This window comes from Siphateles boraxobius, unplaced genomic scaffold, assembly GCF_051911475.1.
Source record: "Siphateles boraxobius isolate OS27281-9 unplaced genomic scaffold, OSU_SipBor_1 25, whole genome shotgun sequence".
Taxonomy (NCBI): Eukaryota; Metazoa; Chordata; class Actinopteri; order Cypriniformes; family Leuciscidae; genus Siphateles; species Siphateles boraxobius.
Window position 1 is genome coordinate 15934172 of NW_027508866.1, and position 13879 is coordinate 15948050.

The following is a 13879-nucleotide window of genomic DNA, read 5'->3' on the forward strand; positions in this document are numbered from 1 at the left end:
AAATAAGCGTGTTCTGAATTTTTTTATTTTTATGTTTTCATGGGTTTATTTCTAAACTAAGCCATATACTAAAGAAAGTAATGACATGTGATATTTAAAGGTGAGGTATGTCTATGTTTGTTTGTTTTGGAATATTTCATAAAGATGCTGTGGTTAAGCCACTGGCAATGTGACCTCACTTTTCCTCAGTGGCAGTCCATGTATTTTAAGTAGGCCTATAATGTTATTCATGCCGTTGAGAAACCTATTTCACAATGAATAGGACACCCTATGGACATCATAAATTGCATTGCCTTACATCAGTCAGCGTATAGAACCAAAAAGAATATTGACACTTCAAAAAACACAAAAACAAAAGATTCTCACAAATTAAGCACTCTTGTGTTGAACCCAGAACATGCTGTACTCATTAAATGAATATTTAATGGCTTCCTAATCTGGAGGAAAGGAAACCTGCAGGCTTCACAGCTTGTTTGAATCCAGATTGCCTGATTTAGGATTTTCTCTGGACTGAAGAATCATGGGAAATGTCCTATTTTCTTGGGTTAGCACAACATTACTGCTACAGGCAATGTCTGATCACTATAATAATCCTAACAGATGTTCCTCTGAGTCATTGTTGTGATATCCTCCTAAACAAGAATGAATCACTGAAATATGTTTAATACTCCATAATTAATGATTATTTTATAGCACAAGTGAGGTTTCTCTGTGGCTTTGTTTTACAGATCACTGTCCATGCGTAAAAGAAAGAACTACTGGGGTTTCTCAGTGAACTGCACAGGAAATGAAGCCCACCTGTCCAGCTGTAAACTGGGAAAACCCCTGGGGCCCAAGAAGAATGGCACTTGTGGACGTGGCTTGCCTGTGGTGGTCAGCTGTGTGCCTGGAAGGGCTTTTGCCCCCTCATCCTCCACTGGGTTCCGCAAGGCCTACAGACCAGAGGTTGGTAGTGTAAAATTTGCATTTGCAGCTTTATGGTTTGAGAGGTTGTAGCTATTAGCACTGCTTGGCGCCAAAATAAGAAGTGATACATCTACAGAATCTTCTACAAATCTACAGTGTCATCAGCAATGGAAAAGTCATTTTTTAAAATGTATAATTTAGCGATCTCGTGTTTTGAGTGGCTGTACTAACTAGCACTGCTTTGCAACAAAGTAAGGAGTTATGCTGGAATAAAAATAGCTATAATCTACACTGTCATCATTAATAAGATCATGATTTTTTTTTTATTGTCTTTCATAAGGTGTTCTGGTAGCATTATTGAACTACTTTATAGTAGGCCTACTGTATATTACAGCCTTAGTGTTTGTAGAACATATCCAACCTGGAAAATAGTTATTCAATAGCTATGTTTCCATCTACCTATTTTTATGCAAATTTAACTCAGATATGCTCACTCTGCGTCTAGAGCATTTAGGTCCATGTGACGCCGCTGGCCAACTTTCTCTCTCTTTTCTTTCATGCACACACATGCACATCAACACATGCCAAAATTTAATTAGAAGCCTCAGTCTTCGTCTTATGTTTACTGCGGTCAGTTGAAACATATCAATTGAGGCGGATCATTTTTTATCTTATAAAAAAACATGCGCTTAAACTACGATGGAAACACATTTACCGAATAAATTCCTCAATGCGCATCAAAAAAGTCATGTGACTGCACGATAGGACATCATAACTGGACTAGACCAATCCCGTAGCACAGCATCTGAAATGCCTTTGCAAAGTCTGTCGTCAAAGTGGTTCGGTATAATTACATCCCATTACTGTCTTACACAACTTCGTTCCCAAACCGCAGCCATCCACCACTGAAAGCAAGATGATACAACCAGGTTTATTGCGTTTCATCTGCATAAGTAATTTATACGAAAAAGACCCACAGTGGCTTTTCCTACTGCAGTAAATTAAAAATTTCTTAGTGATATTTTGGCACCAGTTAATCAGGAAGGGACAATTTTGTTTTCTTCGTCTCACTGCATGGAAACGGTGCTTTATTCGCAAATGCTTTATGAGATATTCCAGTTTAGCGGATAAGTTAAATTCACAACTTTAGATGGAAACATAGCTATTGGCATGAACAACATTCAGAGCATAAAGTCAACATTAGCAGGCTCATGATTGTGGTGATAGCTATAGCGCTGTTTAGCAGTAAAGTAAGGAGTAAAAAATAGCTTTCCTAAGAATTTACACAGCATTGATATTATGAAGAAAAATTCACTTTGGAATCGGATTGTCTTCCATCAGCTGTTTCCCTGTAGCATTTTGTTCACAGACTTTTTGTTTGTACTTTTGCACACATGCAAATTAAATTAATTTTCCACTTTTTCCTTCTGTCTGTCTGTAGATGATTGTATGTTGAACTCTAGGGTTACACTCCCTCAGAGATGACTTGTGGTTGTGGAATGTTTGGCGAGTCTGTTTTTTCTCATCTATCGGCCTCTTGCTCACATTCCTGGAAAGAATCGCTTCTTCTTCCAATATCTTCCTGTGGATTATTATGTTCATTTAGCCTGGATGTCATAGAGACATTTGAAAAGTCATAATGTAGTACATTAAATCACGTTTCCTTTTGAATTAAAAGGAAATTACATAACATTCAAGCACGGCACCAGAGAGCTGAAGTGAGTGTGTTTATACTGGGGATGGGAAAAAAAATCAGGCTGAATCACGTGCATCAGATCCGTAGACGGAGAGAGCTAGACTGAACAAACACTGGTCACTGAGGTTGTCTGGATTGATCACCCCGCTAATTTACTCCCCGTCTGATTTCCCAGCAACCCCTGGTTCGTTTGCGGGGAGGTGCGAATATCGGTGAAGGGCGAGTGGAGGTGCTGAAGAATGGTATTTGGGGAACGGTCTGTGACGATAACTGGAACCTGAGGGCCGCTACAATCGTGTGTAGAGAGCTGGGCTTCGGGAGCGCCAAGGAGGCTCTCACTGGAGCGAAGTTAGGGCAAGGTTAGTATGTCTTCTCTTCCATAATATTATATCAGTGGTTCTAAAATGGTGGATCACGTGGAGGATTGGGAGTCGATCCTAAAACAAGCAGATTTTAGATTCCAAAGCATTTCGAATCAAAAGTCGAGTCCCATTACCTTGATTTCCAAACTACTACATGTCCCAGGAGAGCCTTAAGAATTAGTTGAGGGAATTTTTATTCATTCCATTGTCTCGATTGATTCAGTTCACCAAAATGACTCAGATTCGTTCACTGATTCATTTGGTGATTTTTTTACACCATTACACTAATAGGTGGTGATGAGTAAGTATCTTTTTGAGTATAATGTGTGATTCCTTTAATCATTCACTCAATAGATTCATTCAAAACCAGATTTGTTCAAATTTAAAATACAGAATGTATTCTTGGAATCTCCAAAAATTCTGAAAATCCGGATATAAATATAATGCATATATAATATAATGCATTCATAGCTTATATTTCACAACAGGCTCTCAGAAATCTCTAATATCTAAATTTTGGAAAGAAAATAATGATGTAAACCCATTAAGCAGGAAGCAACTATCAGTCAGTCACGCATTGTTATTTTCAAAACAACAGCATCTACGGCAGTCTCTGGCATTTACCAGAAATTCGTGGATCACCGTCCTTTATTACAGTGTCTTTGATCAGACGCTTGAGAGGCAGATGTGAAAATTTTTTGGCCAGGAGACTCATGCATAATGTAACATCTGTTCTCCAACTGCATGTGCAGATAGCTGCTCCTCAGCTGATGTTTGTATAGGTCCTTAGTTGATTTTAAAATCCATTTTCAGTGAATTTGCTGAGAGATAACATGAAATATTTACATGCAAGTTTGTTCACTTTTATTCCTATGCATATGCAAACACTGTAATTAAAGGGTTAGGTCAGCCAAAAATTCAGTCATTAATTACTCACCTTCTTGTTGTTCTAAACCCGTAAGACCTTCATTCATCTTCTGAACACAAATGAAGATATTTTTGATGAAATTCAAGAGATTTTTTACCACCCCATCGACTGCAACGTTATTACCACTTTCAAGGCCCAGAAAGTATGAGTATCACACCGACGTATGCGTGTGATGCTGAAGCAGGAGCCGGTCAATACCGAGCCTGCATTCTGACGTAGAAAGTTGCAGTGTGTTTACAATGTGAACAGCGTCAGAGACTTGAAACTCTGTAGGAAACATCCAACAGGGACAATATTTAGTGATGTATGGCAAAAATATCATTGAGAAAAGAATTCCAAGATGAGAACAATGCATTATTATTTGTCAAAGAGGGTTGTTTCAGGATTTATTGAATAATGCAGCCTACAAATTGTCAATCTTCAAATTTACTTCAGCCTTCATCTATGAAAACTACTTTAAAAAGGGTTCCCAAACTGTTTTGATTCTCGTTAAAATACATACTTCCCGATCAAATGTCTTTGTGTGGTATTTTAAGGCTGCATTTAGTCATGTTTTCAGAAATTGACAGTGAAGTTAACAACTCTTTGCTTATTCTAGTCTAAACAAATACAAAACTTCTGCAGCTATCCCAAAACATAATCTTAAAATCCATTTATGCACAGTTATTACTGTCATCAGATGTGGTCGGAAGAGAACATCAGATAAACAAAATTGTTTGCTTCATCTAATGAAAAAAAAAAAGTTTCATGTGACTCCAATGAGTGGCATTTGGTTCATAATTTTCAAGCTCCAAAGGGTGCTTTTGAGCAAGTCAATTCACCCTAGGTTACTTAAAGAATTGATTTGCATGAGTGCAATACATTTTTGTATTAAATGTGCAATATGTGTATCTGCTTGATTCTGCTTGGTCAGTAATTGTACCATTTAGTGGTCAAGTCTCAAGTCTAAAATGACTACCAAAAAATATATATATATGCTTTTTGTTATCTGTTGTTATGGACTATTTTAGCTGAAACTTTATCAAATTTTCCTTGTGCTTTTGACATATCATACTATAAAAATTATCCCGTAGGTTTCAGAACTCAAAACTTCCTTGTTAGTCCAAAAAAGCTTTTATTGTAATCAAGCCCAGCCCAGAGAACGACTCATTGTGGAATGTGCCTATAGATAGGTGAAAGACCGCCTCTGCAGAAGAAAATCATTGCATCTTTGGCCCCGCCCACTGGTGTGTTAGTGAGATGACGAGGAGAGAACAAAGATACAGGATCACTGGACTAAAAATAACATTAATTCCAAAGATCCTAATGCTAGGAATGTGTTTATTTATTTTTAACTATGTGAATGTCTCAGTTGAGCATTATTTATTTGTATTCAGTACATTTCACTGTGGATATTTGGTAAATCAGTCACAATTTCGGCACAGACTTTTTCAAAATGGACTCGATAGTAATGCGACAACATGTAAGTAAGTGTGTTCATTCTAATTCCTGATCTGTGACCAGTGATTTCTAATATGTAATGATTCATGTACAGTCAGATGGTCTTTGTCTATGTGTCAGTAAATCAAACCAGTGACTTAACGGTCAACTTCACATTGATGCTCTTAGTAGGTAAACTGTGATTAAATGATATGAAAGCGATCAAAGAGTGCGTCTTTACAATAGCTGGAGCTGTCAATCAAACAGCACAAGTTTATCAGTGTCTGAGTTCTGTACTCTTGCCACCGTTACAATCAATAAATCTCTTTTTTACATCATGTTTGCACTTTCTCACAGCAGACATGCCCCTTCAAACAGAGCGTTCAAATCGGAGGGCTAAAATCAGGGTTGGAAAAATGCCTCTTATTTCTAAATTGTGACAATTTTTGATGTAAAACAAATCATACTAACATTATAAATGCACCCCAGGAAACATTATAAAACAATAAAACAGTGCAGTTCATGTCCCCTTAAGATGATCCACAGATAAGACAATAAAATAATTTAAACTCAAATGTCCTGTCCATTAACACCCTATTTCATGTTTTCTTAGGAATGGGTCCGGTCCACATGAACGAGGTGGAGTGCTCTGGATTTGAGAAATCTCTCACTGACTGCTACTTCAATAATGATGCGCTGGGCTGCAGTCATGAGGAAGACGCTGCTGTACGCTGCAATTTACCTGCCATGGGTTTCCAGAAGAGGGTGAGGACTCTTAAACGTTTACTTCATATTCCGTCAATGTTCTAACAATAGTTAGAAATTCATGAATCAGAAAGGTTTTAAAGTGATGGATATTTTTGACTACAACAGATACGTCTAAGCGGAGGAAGAAACCCCTTAGAGGGACGTGTGGAAGTTCTCGCTGAGAAGAACGGTTCTCTTGTTTGGGGTACCGTTTGTAGTGAAAACTGGGGGATTATAGAGGCCATGGTGGTCTGCAGACAGCTGGGATTAGGCTTCGCCAACCATGCGTTTCAGGTAAATCTACATCACTCTCAAACCAAGCAGCTTTCTGTTGGTCAACACTTCAAAGTGTATGACAAACTTGAATCCATTGAATCCGTACACAAAATTCATGTTCACATGGAGTCCTTTCAAATTGTCCAGATTTCACACAAGAGAATTCATTGAACAATGGTAAATGTGACCGCAATTTGAGAGTTTTCCACACTCCAACCTTCTCATGAAGGTCCACCTTCAATAGTGTTTAACCATCAATATCCACACGGCATCGTTTGAGTCATCATGATTGGGTTCCATTGCATATGAGACTATTTTAGAGTGTTTGGTGTAGATGAAGAACTTTAATAAAGTCACACACCATGGCATGGAGCCAGTATGGCGTCCCCATTTCATCCACCAAAAGTTTGCTGGATGCCATAATCCTATTAAATCACATGTATTTAAAATCATAATTGAATGTGCATGTTAGATCACACAGACTTTCAAGATCTGAAATGGCAGGACTGGAGACAGATCATTAACAGCCCAGTGACAAACTCATGGTGATACAGGTCTGGAAACTATTATTGCATTAGAAACGCTATGGAAGGAATAGTTTGATGGGTGGTTTTATGAGTGGAAATTGGAAAACGCTTCTGCAGGGTAATGCCATGATTAAGTGTTATTATGATGATTGACTGAAATTTGCCACTAGCTGATGCATATGGCCGCATGTCAAGACATTATGGCCGTAATGGCTTCGACCTAGGGACACAAAGCAGTTAAATCTAATGTCACGCATTATCGTTCTTAGAGCATTCTAAAAAAAGGCTAGCGTTAATGATCAATGCAAGTTTATGCTTGTGTGGTGTTGATTTAACTGTTGCCCTGCTTAAAAATAAAAACCTTAAAGTAACACCAGGTAACTTTTGCTCTCGGGGTCCCCCTACAGTTGGGAAACAGTATTGTCCTCTACTACTGTCGTAAACTCTGTCATCGTGCATTTGTTGACAACCATGATAGCCCTAAACACTGTAGGAGGAGGTCACATGCAGGTGTTCTGCTTGCGTCGCGTGTGAAATGTCTTCATCCCAGGTACAGTGGCATATATTTCAGCATGTCATATGAATATAATTTCATGGGTTTTATTTTTTTTCAAACGACAAATGATCGCGATGATCACGTGCACAAGCCAGTGTCATTATAGTAGCCTAGTCTATTGGTTACCGTTTTACTGAATATATATGATACTTCAATGCAATGTTTGAGTGGTAGATAATAACCATATCGTCAATATTATAATATCAAGCTACCATAAATAAATCTGCAAATTTTACAAATCGATTGGCATTATAGCTTGAGGCAAGACAAATAATCATTACCTGATTCATGAAGATAAACGGAGGATAAGATAGCTTCCGTAACATAGTCAGGCAGACAAAAAAACACCCCAGACTACGGGGTGTCATTGGTTGTTGCGTTAAATGTTACCCAGATACAATAGTGCTATTTTCTGATTGGCTAACAACACCAGACGAACAACACCAGAGGTGACGCGCTTGAATTCATGCCTGTTCCACAGCGAGAGCGGCGTGGCCAGAGTTTTGGGCACTGCGGCATATTAAATATATTACAAATAGTTTTTCAGCGTGAGAAATACGTGTGGCGGGAGAGCATGACAAAAGACCGAAATTAGTGACTGTCACGCTCAATGCGTGACACTTGACAGCCCTGCGATTTTAAGGAAGTGGAGGTGGTGGTGGAAGTGCCATATATGCCGTAAAGCAGTAGAGTTTTGTAGTTCTCTTTGTTCGCCGGTTACTACCCGAAACCCGAAGTTTAAAAGTACGATTAAAAACGCTACAGACCAAGTTGTCATTCAACCTATTGTAAGTCGATGTACCATCACAAGAGACTTGGAAATATATTATGAAGGTTGAAAAGTTAGCTGGTGTTACTTTAAAGGGGTGGTTCAGAATTTTGAACATCGGACCTCATTTCCTAGTTCGCCTGGGTGTTATCCATCATTGAAGACAGTTTTCAAAAATGTTCATCCATTCCTTACAGTTGCATAGTTCGCCGGTGCTAGGCTTGCGTGAGTCAACGGTATCTGCTAGCCTGCCATTAAAAATAGTTTTACCCACTCCACAGTACACCAAAAGATAATACATTATAACGCCAGACTATCGATGTAAATGTCTGTTAAGAGAATAATGTTAGAAATCAAACTACTCTTTCATCTCAATGATCGCATTACATTACAGGAACTTGTTTCTCAGCAGCGGCGGAATTTTACTTGCTCCGGTTACTTGTACTGCACCGAAAAAACAGTTTTTAATGGCAGGCTAGCAGATACCATTGACTCGCGCTAGCCTAGCACCGGCAAACTATGCAACTGGAAGGACTGGATGAAAATTTTTGAAAACTGTCTCCACTGATAAATAACACCCAGGCTAACTTGGAAATGAGGTCCGATGTCCAAAATCCTAAACCACCCCTTTAAACCAGTTTAAACATTTTACTGGTCTTATTTGGTCTCCCAATCCAGTCAGACAGTCTATTTGCGGGTTCTAAAGGGTTTTTAGGCACATTTCAGTTGGGAGAACCCATCTAAATTAGCTAAGACCAGCTTAAACCAGCTTAGGCTGGTATAATTTTTTTATTTTGTAGCTAAATGTACTAGGTGAAGTTTGTCAACTACATACCTGCAAACTTAATCGCCGTTTTCTTGGTCAATTGGGTCATACGTGAATCGTGTAGAACCTGGGAGTTTTTTTTTTAGGGGGGGGGGGGTCTGGGGGGGGTGGTAGGCAAACGTAATGCAAGCGGAACGAAACTGCTCGTTATTAGTGAGATCTAGTGAGAAACATTCACATTTCTCCGTTATTAACGGATCAAACAGTACTGATGTGGAAACCAGGAAGAAACATTGTGCCATGAATTAACTATCCAGTGTCCACAGATCAGCAACATTCACCATGGATTAACTGTAGTAACACTAACTGCAACCATGGAAGTTTGGCAGGGATAGTAGGCTATAATGCCTTCAAGTAACATTATGTCGGTTTTATTTTGACATTATGAATACAATTGCTGCCCTCAAACTAATCTGAACTAAAATAAACATTTGTTTATAATTACTACAATATTACATTTCATTTTTTCCAAGGAGCTGTTTTGTTTTATATGCTCCTAAGAGTCAATTAGCTCCAGAATTGCTCAAAGTAAAAAAAATATCATACTTTATGATGTTAGTTTTAATTTAAAAAAAGAATGAAAAAAATGAAATCAAGGAAATGACCAAAAACCTAAAACCTGGTAAACAGTAATTTCTAACAACATAGGGCTATTTAGATAATCTGGTGAGCATGTTGTTTTAGGCTAATACACCTACAGCAAATTTCTGTTTAATAAAGCGCTCAGAAATGTGTCGTTTGCATATTAAAATCTCAAAAATTAAGATTTTTGGACCCCAATTAAGGATCATGTGACACTGAAGACTGGAGTAATGAGGCTGAAAATGCAGCTTTGATATCACAGGAAGAAATTACATTTTAAAATATATTAAAATAAAAAACATATTTTTAAATTGTAATAATATTTCACAATATTGCTGTTTTACTGTATTTTTGATCAAATAAATGCTGCTTTGATGAGCATACGAGACTTAAAAGCATACAAAAGAGATTTAAATTATGCATTAACTTAATAGTGAGGTTTGTACACTTTGACATGGTGTTGGTCACGTTTCCAGACTGTTACCAAAGCTCAGAAAGTGCAAGATACAACTTCCAGATGTCTGAGTGGCTATTAAACATGATTTGTCTGACAGTCTGTGACCGGTGGGTCTTTCCAGACAGCATGTGTGGAAGGTTTTCAACAATGCACATGGAAAGTCTGACAGAATGTGCCCACATTCCCCCTGCCCACGCTGGGAGTCCTGTAGGCTTATCTATCAGAGGAGGCTGTGACTCAGCCCTGGTCAGCCTAGGACACAACACATGGAAAACAGAACATAACACTGGATGATTTACTCATCACGAACATATGTTTGTGCAGTCATGAACACTGACAAAGACTTTCCCGATCTTGTGGGGTACGGGACGTCTTGTGTTTCAAACCTCTAAACTTATGCAACAGCTCTAATGAACAGCAATCTTGAGAGCAGATGCTCAGGAACATGCAGTCGTTCTGTAAAACGTGACTGAACAGCCCTCGTTTGGTGAGAAGGTGTAATTACACCCAGATATCCATCTTCAATATTCCGTTTCAAAACACTATCACGTTTCTTTCCGATGTCTTTTAAAAACAAAAAAATGCCTGAATCAATGACCAAATCAATTGTTTGTCAGTTCTTTTCAGTAAACTGATTGATTTGCCTCACAAACCGAACTGATTCTTTAACAAATTGCTTTCTTCCCTATTGTGACGTCATATCCGAGTGAAATGACTTCTCGAACAAGAAAAAATGTAGAGCGGGACTTGATTTTGTCCATGTTGAATTGATTGGATGGTCGGATGGTTGTGGTTTGCTATTGGTCAATATCATGTGAGTGACAGGTTGATCCCGCCCTTGCACCTGTAAACACATCATCAGAGAAGAGAAGAGATGCCATTGCAAGAGTAAGGGGAAGTTATTGTCATTGAAGATTATGAGGACACGAACATTCTTTTTTAATGTGATTTCATTGTGACTTTAAAATGAGAATGTGAATATATTGTGTGACTTAAATTTCCGCTATAATTCCTTTGATAATCTTACCGACTAATATTTATCACTTGTTTGTATAGGAGACGTGGTACTGGGCTGGAGATGCAAATGCAGACAATGTTGTGATGAGTGGGGTCAGATGCTCAGGAACTGAGATGAGTCTTCCTCAGTGTCTTCATCACGGCAAACACATCAACTGCCCGAAAGGAGGAGGACGCTTCGCCGCAGGGGTCTCCTGCTCTGATAGTGAGACAATCACTTCTTATTTTATTATCATTCTCTTAAGAATAGTGATTTAACTCCGTCTGTGTCGAGCTTGATGTAATAGTAGACTAAAAAGCAGCTCCAAAAGTAATTGTAGTTTCCCACAATGCAATGCACTCCACTTAACCTTTCATTTCCACTGTGAAAATTAATATTCAGTAATAAATTATTTGAAAATTGATGTTTAACACTTTCCCTGACACAGTTGCCAGCCACCACCAGCATTTTTCATAGTATAAAAAAATAATAATCATGGCCTCCAGAATATTTTGTTTTATGAATATCAGAACATATATCAAAAGAAATAAGTCTTTGATTTTAAACAAAAAAACATTTTATTATAGCTTCGTGCAGTATTTTTTATCAACACTTAAATGTGGGTAAGTTTCTTAAAAAATACTTCTGAGAGTGTAGCAGAAGAGAACACAAGCTTTAGGACATACTATCACGTCATACATCTTTAACAGTTGCTCCCCGATTGCTTACACGCATCCTGTCACACAAACTGCCCTGTCAATCATCCTGTCAAAGATAAAATCCTCCACATTTCATTTCCTACCGTATCGGAGAGAAATGCAGGAGCACTTTGATCTGCAGTCGCGGTCTTTCATGTGGAGAACTCCCCTTATATTAGGCTAATAATGATGTCAATGGCCAAACGGATCTTTATAAAAGTCCACATTGTTATTGCAGATAAAATATAACACGGATAACAATAAATAAATATTTTTCTATCAGGTTAAACTTTGTTTAGTCACTCAAACCTTCGCGCATATCCGCCATGTTTTGTAGTTTTTAACACTTTTTATTCATGTTTGTAGTTCCTCCTCCAAAGCGCAATGGGTTGTGGGCAATATTAGCCTTTAGAGTGAGCACGGATCCACACTTCGAAAATCCACCGGAAGTAGTCGACCATCTGGGGACTTATGGCATACTCTTTTCAACATACTATGCTTTGGGACACACTTATTTTAATCTTACATACTGTTTAGTATGGATAGTATGGACAGACGCAGGGTACTATGTGCATAAGCTTGTTTCTGCTTCTTCTCCTGTGTTTTGATCTGGAGATTAAGCACTCTTTCAAAAGTCAAAGTCAACAATGTGTTATAGCGCACCCAACAGTGAAAACACAGAAAGCAGTCAATGGCGGGGAAGTGTTGTTCTCATAAATGACAGAAAATTGCGTCAATGGTGGCATTTTTAAAAAATGTAATTTTGCTTTCATTTGTTCAAAATTTGTTGGTTGGTAAGATAAAAAAAAAAAAAAGAAATTAGTACTTTTATTCATCAAACATGCATTCAATTAATCAAAAGTGACAGTAAAGACATTTATGATCTTCCAAAAGATTTCTATTTCCAATAAATACTGTTATTCTGAACTTTCTAAAAAACAAAATTAGCTTTTTAAGAATAATCAAATAAATCCAGTCTTGGTGAGCATAAACGAAATCTTAAAAACCCCAATCTAAAAACATCTTACCGACCACAGACTTTTGAAAAGTAGTGTACTAACACTAAAATAGTGTACTACTGTGCCATATGTATTAAGCAGTATGCTAGTGTTCCATTCTGAACATGGCTAAACAGCTTTAATATGACAACTAAACAGCTTATATTTTGTGAAACTAAACATAAGATGCTAGATCTTCAGGACCAACTAAGCCCATCTGACCTGGTTGTCTAGACTGGTATGCATGTGGAATTTGCTCTGTCTGACCTCTGATCTCATCGCTCACAGCGGCTCCTGACCTGGTTCTAAATGCTCAGCTGGTGGAGCAGACCACCTATCTGGAGGACCGGCCCATGTACGCTCTAGAGTGCGCCCTAGAGGAGAACTGCCTGTCCAGCACAGCCAAAAAGAACGACCACAGCTCCTACCGCCGCCTGCTCCGATTCTCCTCCCAGATCCACAACGTCGGCCAAGCTGACTTCAGACCCAAAATGGGTTACCATGCCTGGACCTGGCACGAGTGTCACAGGCAAGTCCATAAACACCTTAGTAACCGACAAAGATACACACTAAGACTTCAACACATGATGCCAATACGGCGACGTTTAAAACTTCTAATCATTGTTTTGTTGTGTCTCTGCGTTCAGGCATTATCACAGCATGGAGGTTTTTACACATTATGACCTGCTGAGTCTGAACGGCACCAAGGTGGCGGAGGGTCACAAGGCCAGTTTCTGTCTAGAGGACACTCAATGTGACGAAGGTGAGAACTTCTTACGAGATGGTCCAAAAGCGCTAAAGTTACTCAGCACTAGTACAAAGGTGTGTTCACACCATGTCGTGATTACGGTAATTACAAGATTCTGACTTGTAAAAAGCGTTCACGTCCTCGTAGAACTGGTAATTACAACTTGTAAACTCTGAATTTTCAGAGAGTCTCTGACTTGTATCACATGACCACTGCAGATTGATAGTGTTGTAATAGAAAAACTTCAGTCTGAGTCCGAGGATGTGAACTGTTCTGAGTAGTCATGTGTTGTCGTCTCGTAATTACGTTTAATACAACATGGCGTGAATGCACCACAAGGCTTTTTTTTGATCCATCTGTTTTTATGAAATATCAAGTCGAGCCACA

The 13879-nt window shown here is 38.5% G+C and overlaps 1 protein-coding gene across 1 annotated transcript in view; it reads left to right on the plus strand.

The window, feature by feature from the left end:
• Nucleotides 1-13879, plus strand: part of loxl2a (lysyl oxidase-like 2a) — a 31359-nt gene that overhangs the window by 13680 nt on the left and 3800 nt on the right. Inside the window, exons 5-11 of the mRNA XM_077242922.1 lie at nucleotides 729-945; nucleotides 2778-2961; nucleotides 5925-6076; nucleotides 6185-6352; nucleotides 11108-11273; nucleotides 13033-13273; nucleotides 13392-13507. Coding sequence (XP_077099037.1) covers nucleotides 729-945; nucleotides 2778-2961; nucleotides 5925-6076; nucleotides 6185-6352; nucleotides 11108-11273; nucleotides 13033-13273; nucleotides 13392-13507 — 1244 coding nt within the window. The remainder of the gene's footprint in view (nucleotides 1-728; nucleotides 946-2777; nucleotides 2962-5924; nucleotides 6077-6184; nucleotides 6353-11107; nucleotides 11274-13032; nucleotides 13274-13391; nucleotides 13508-13879) is intronic.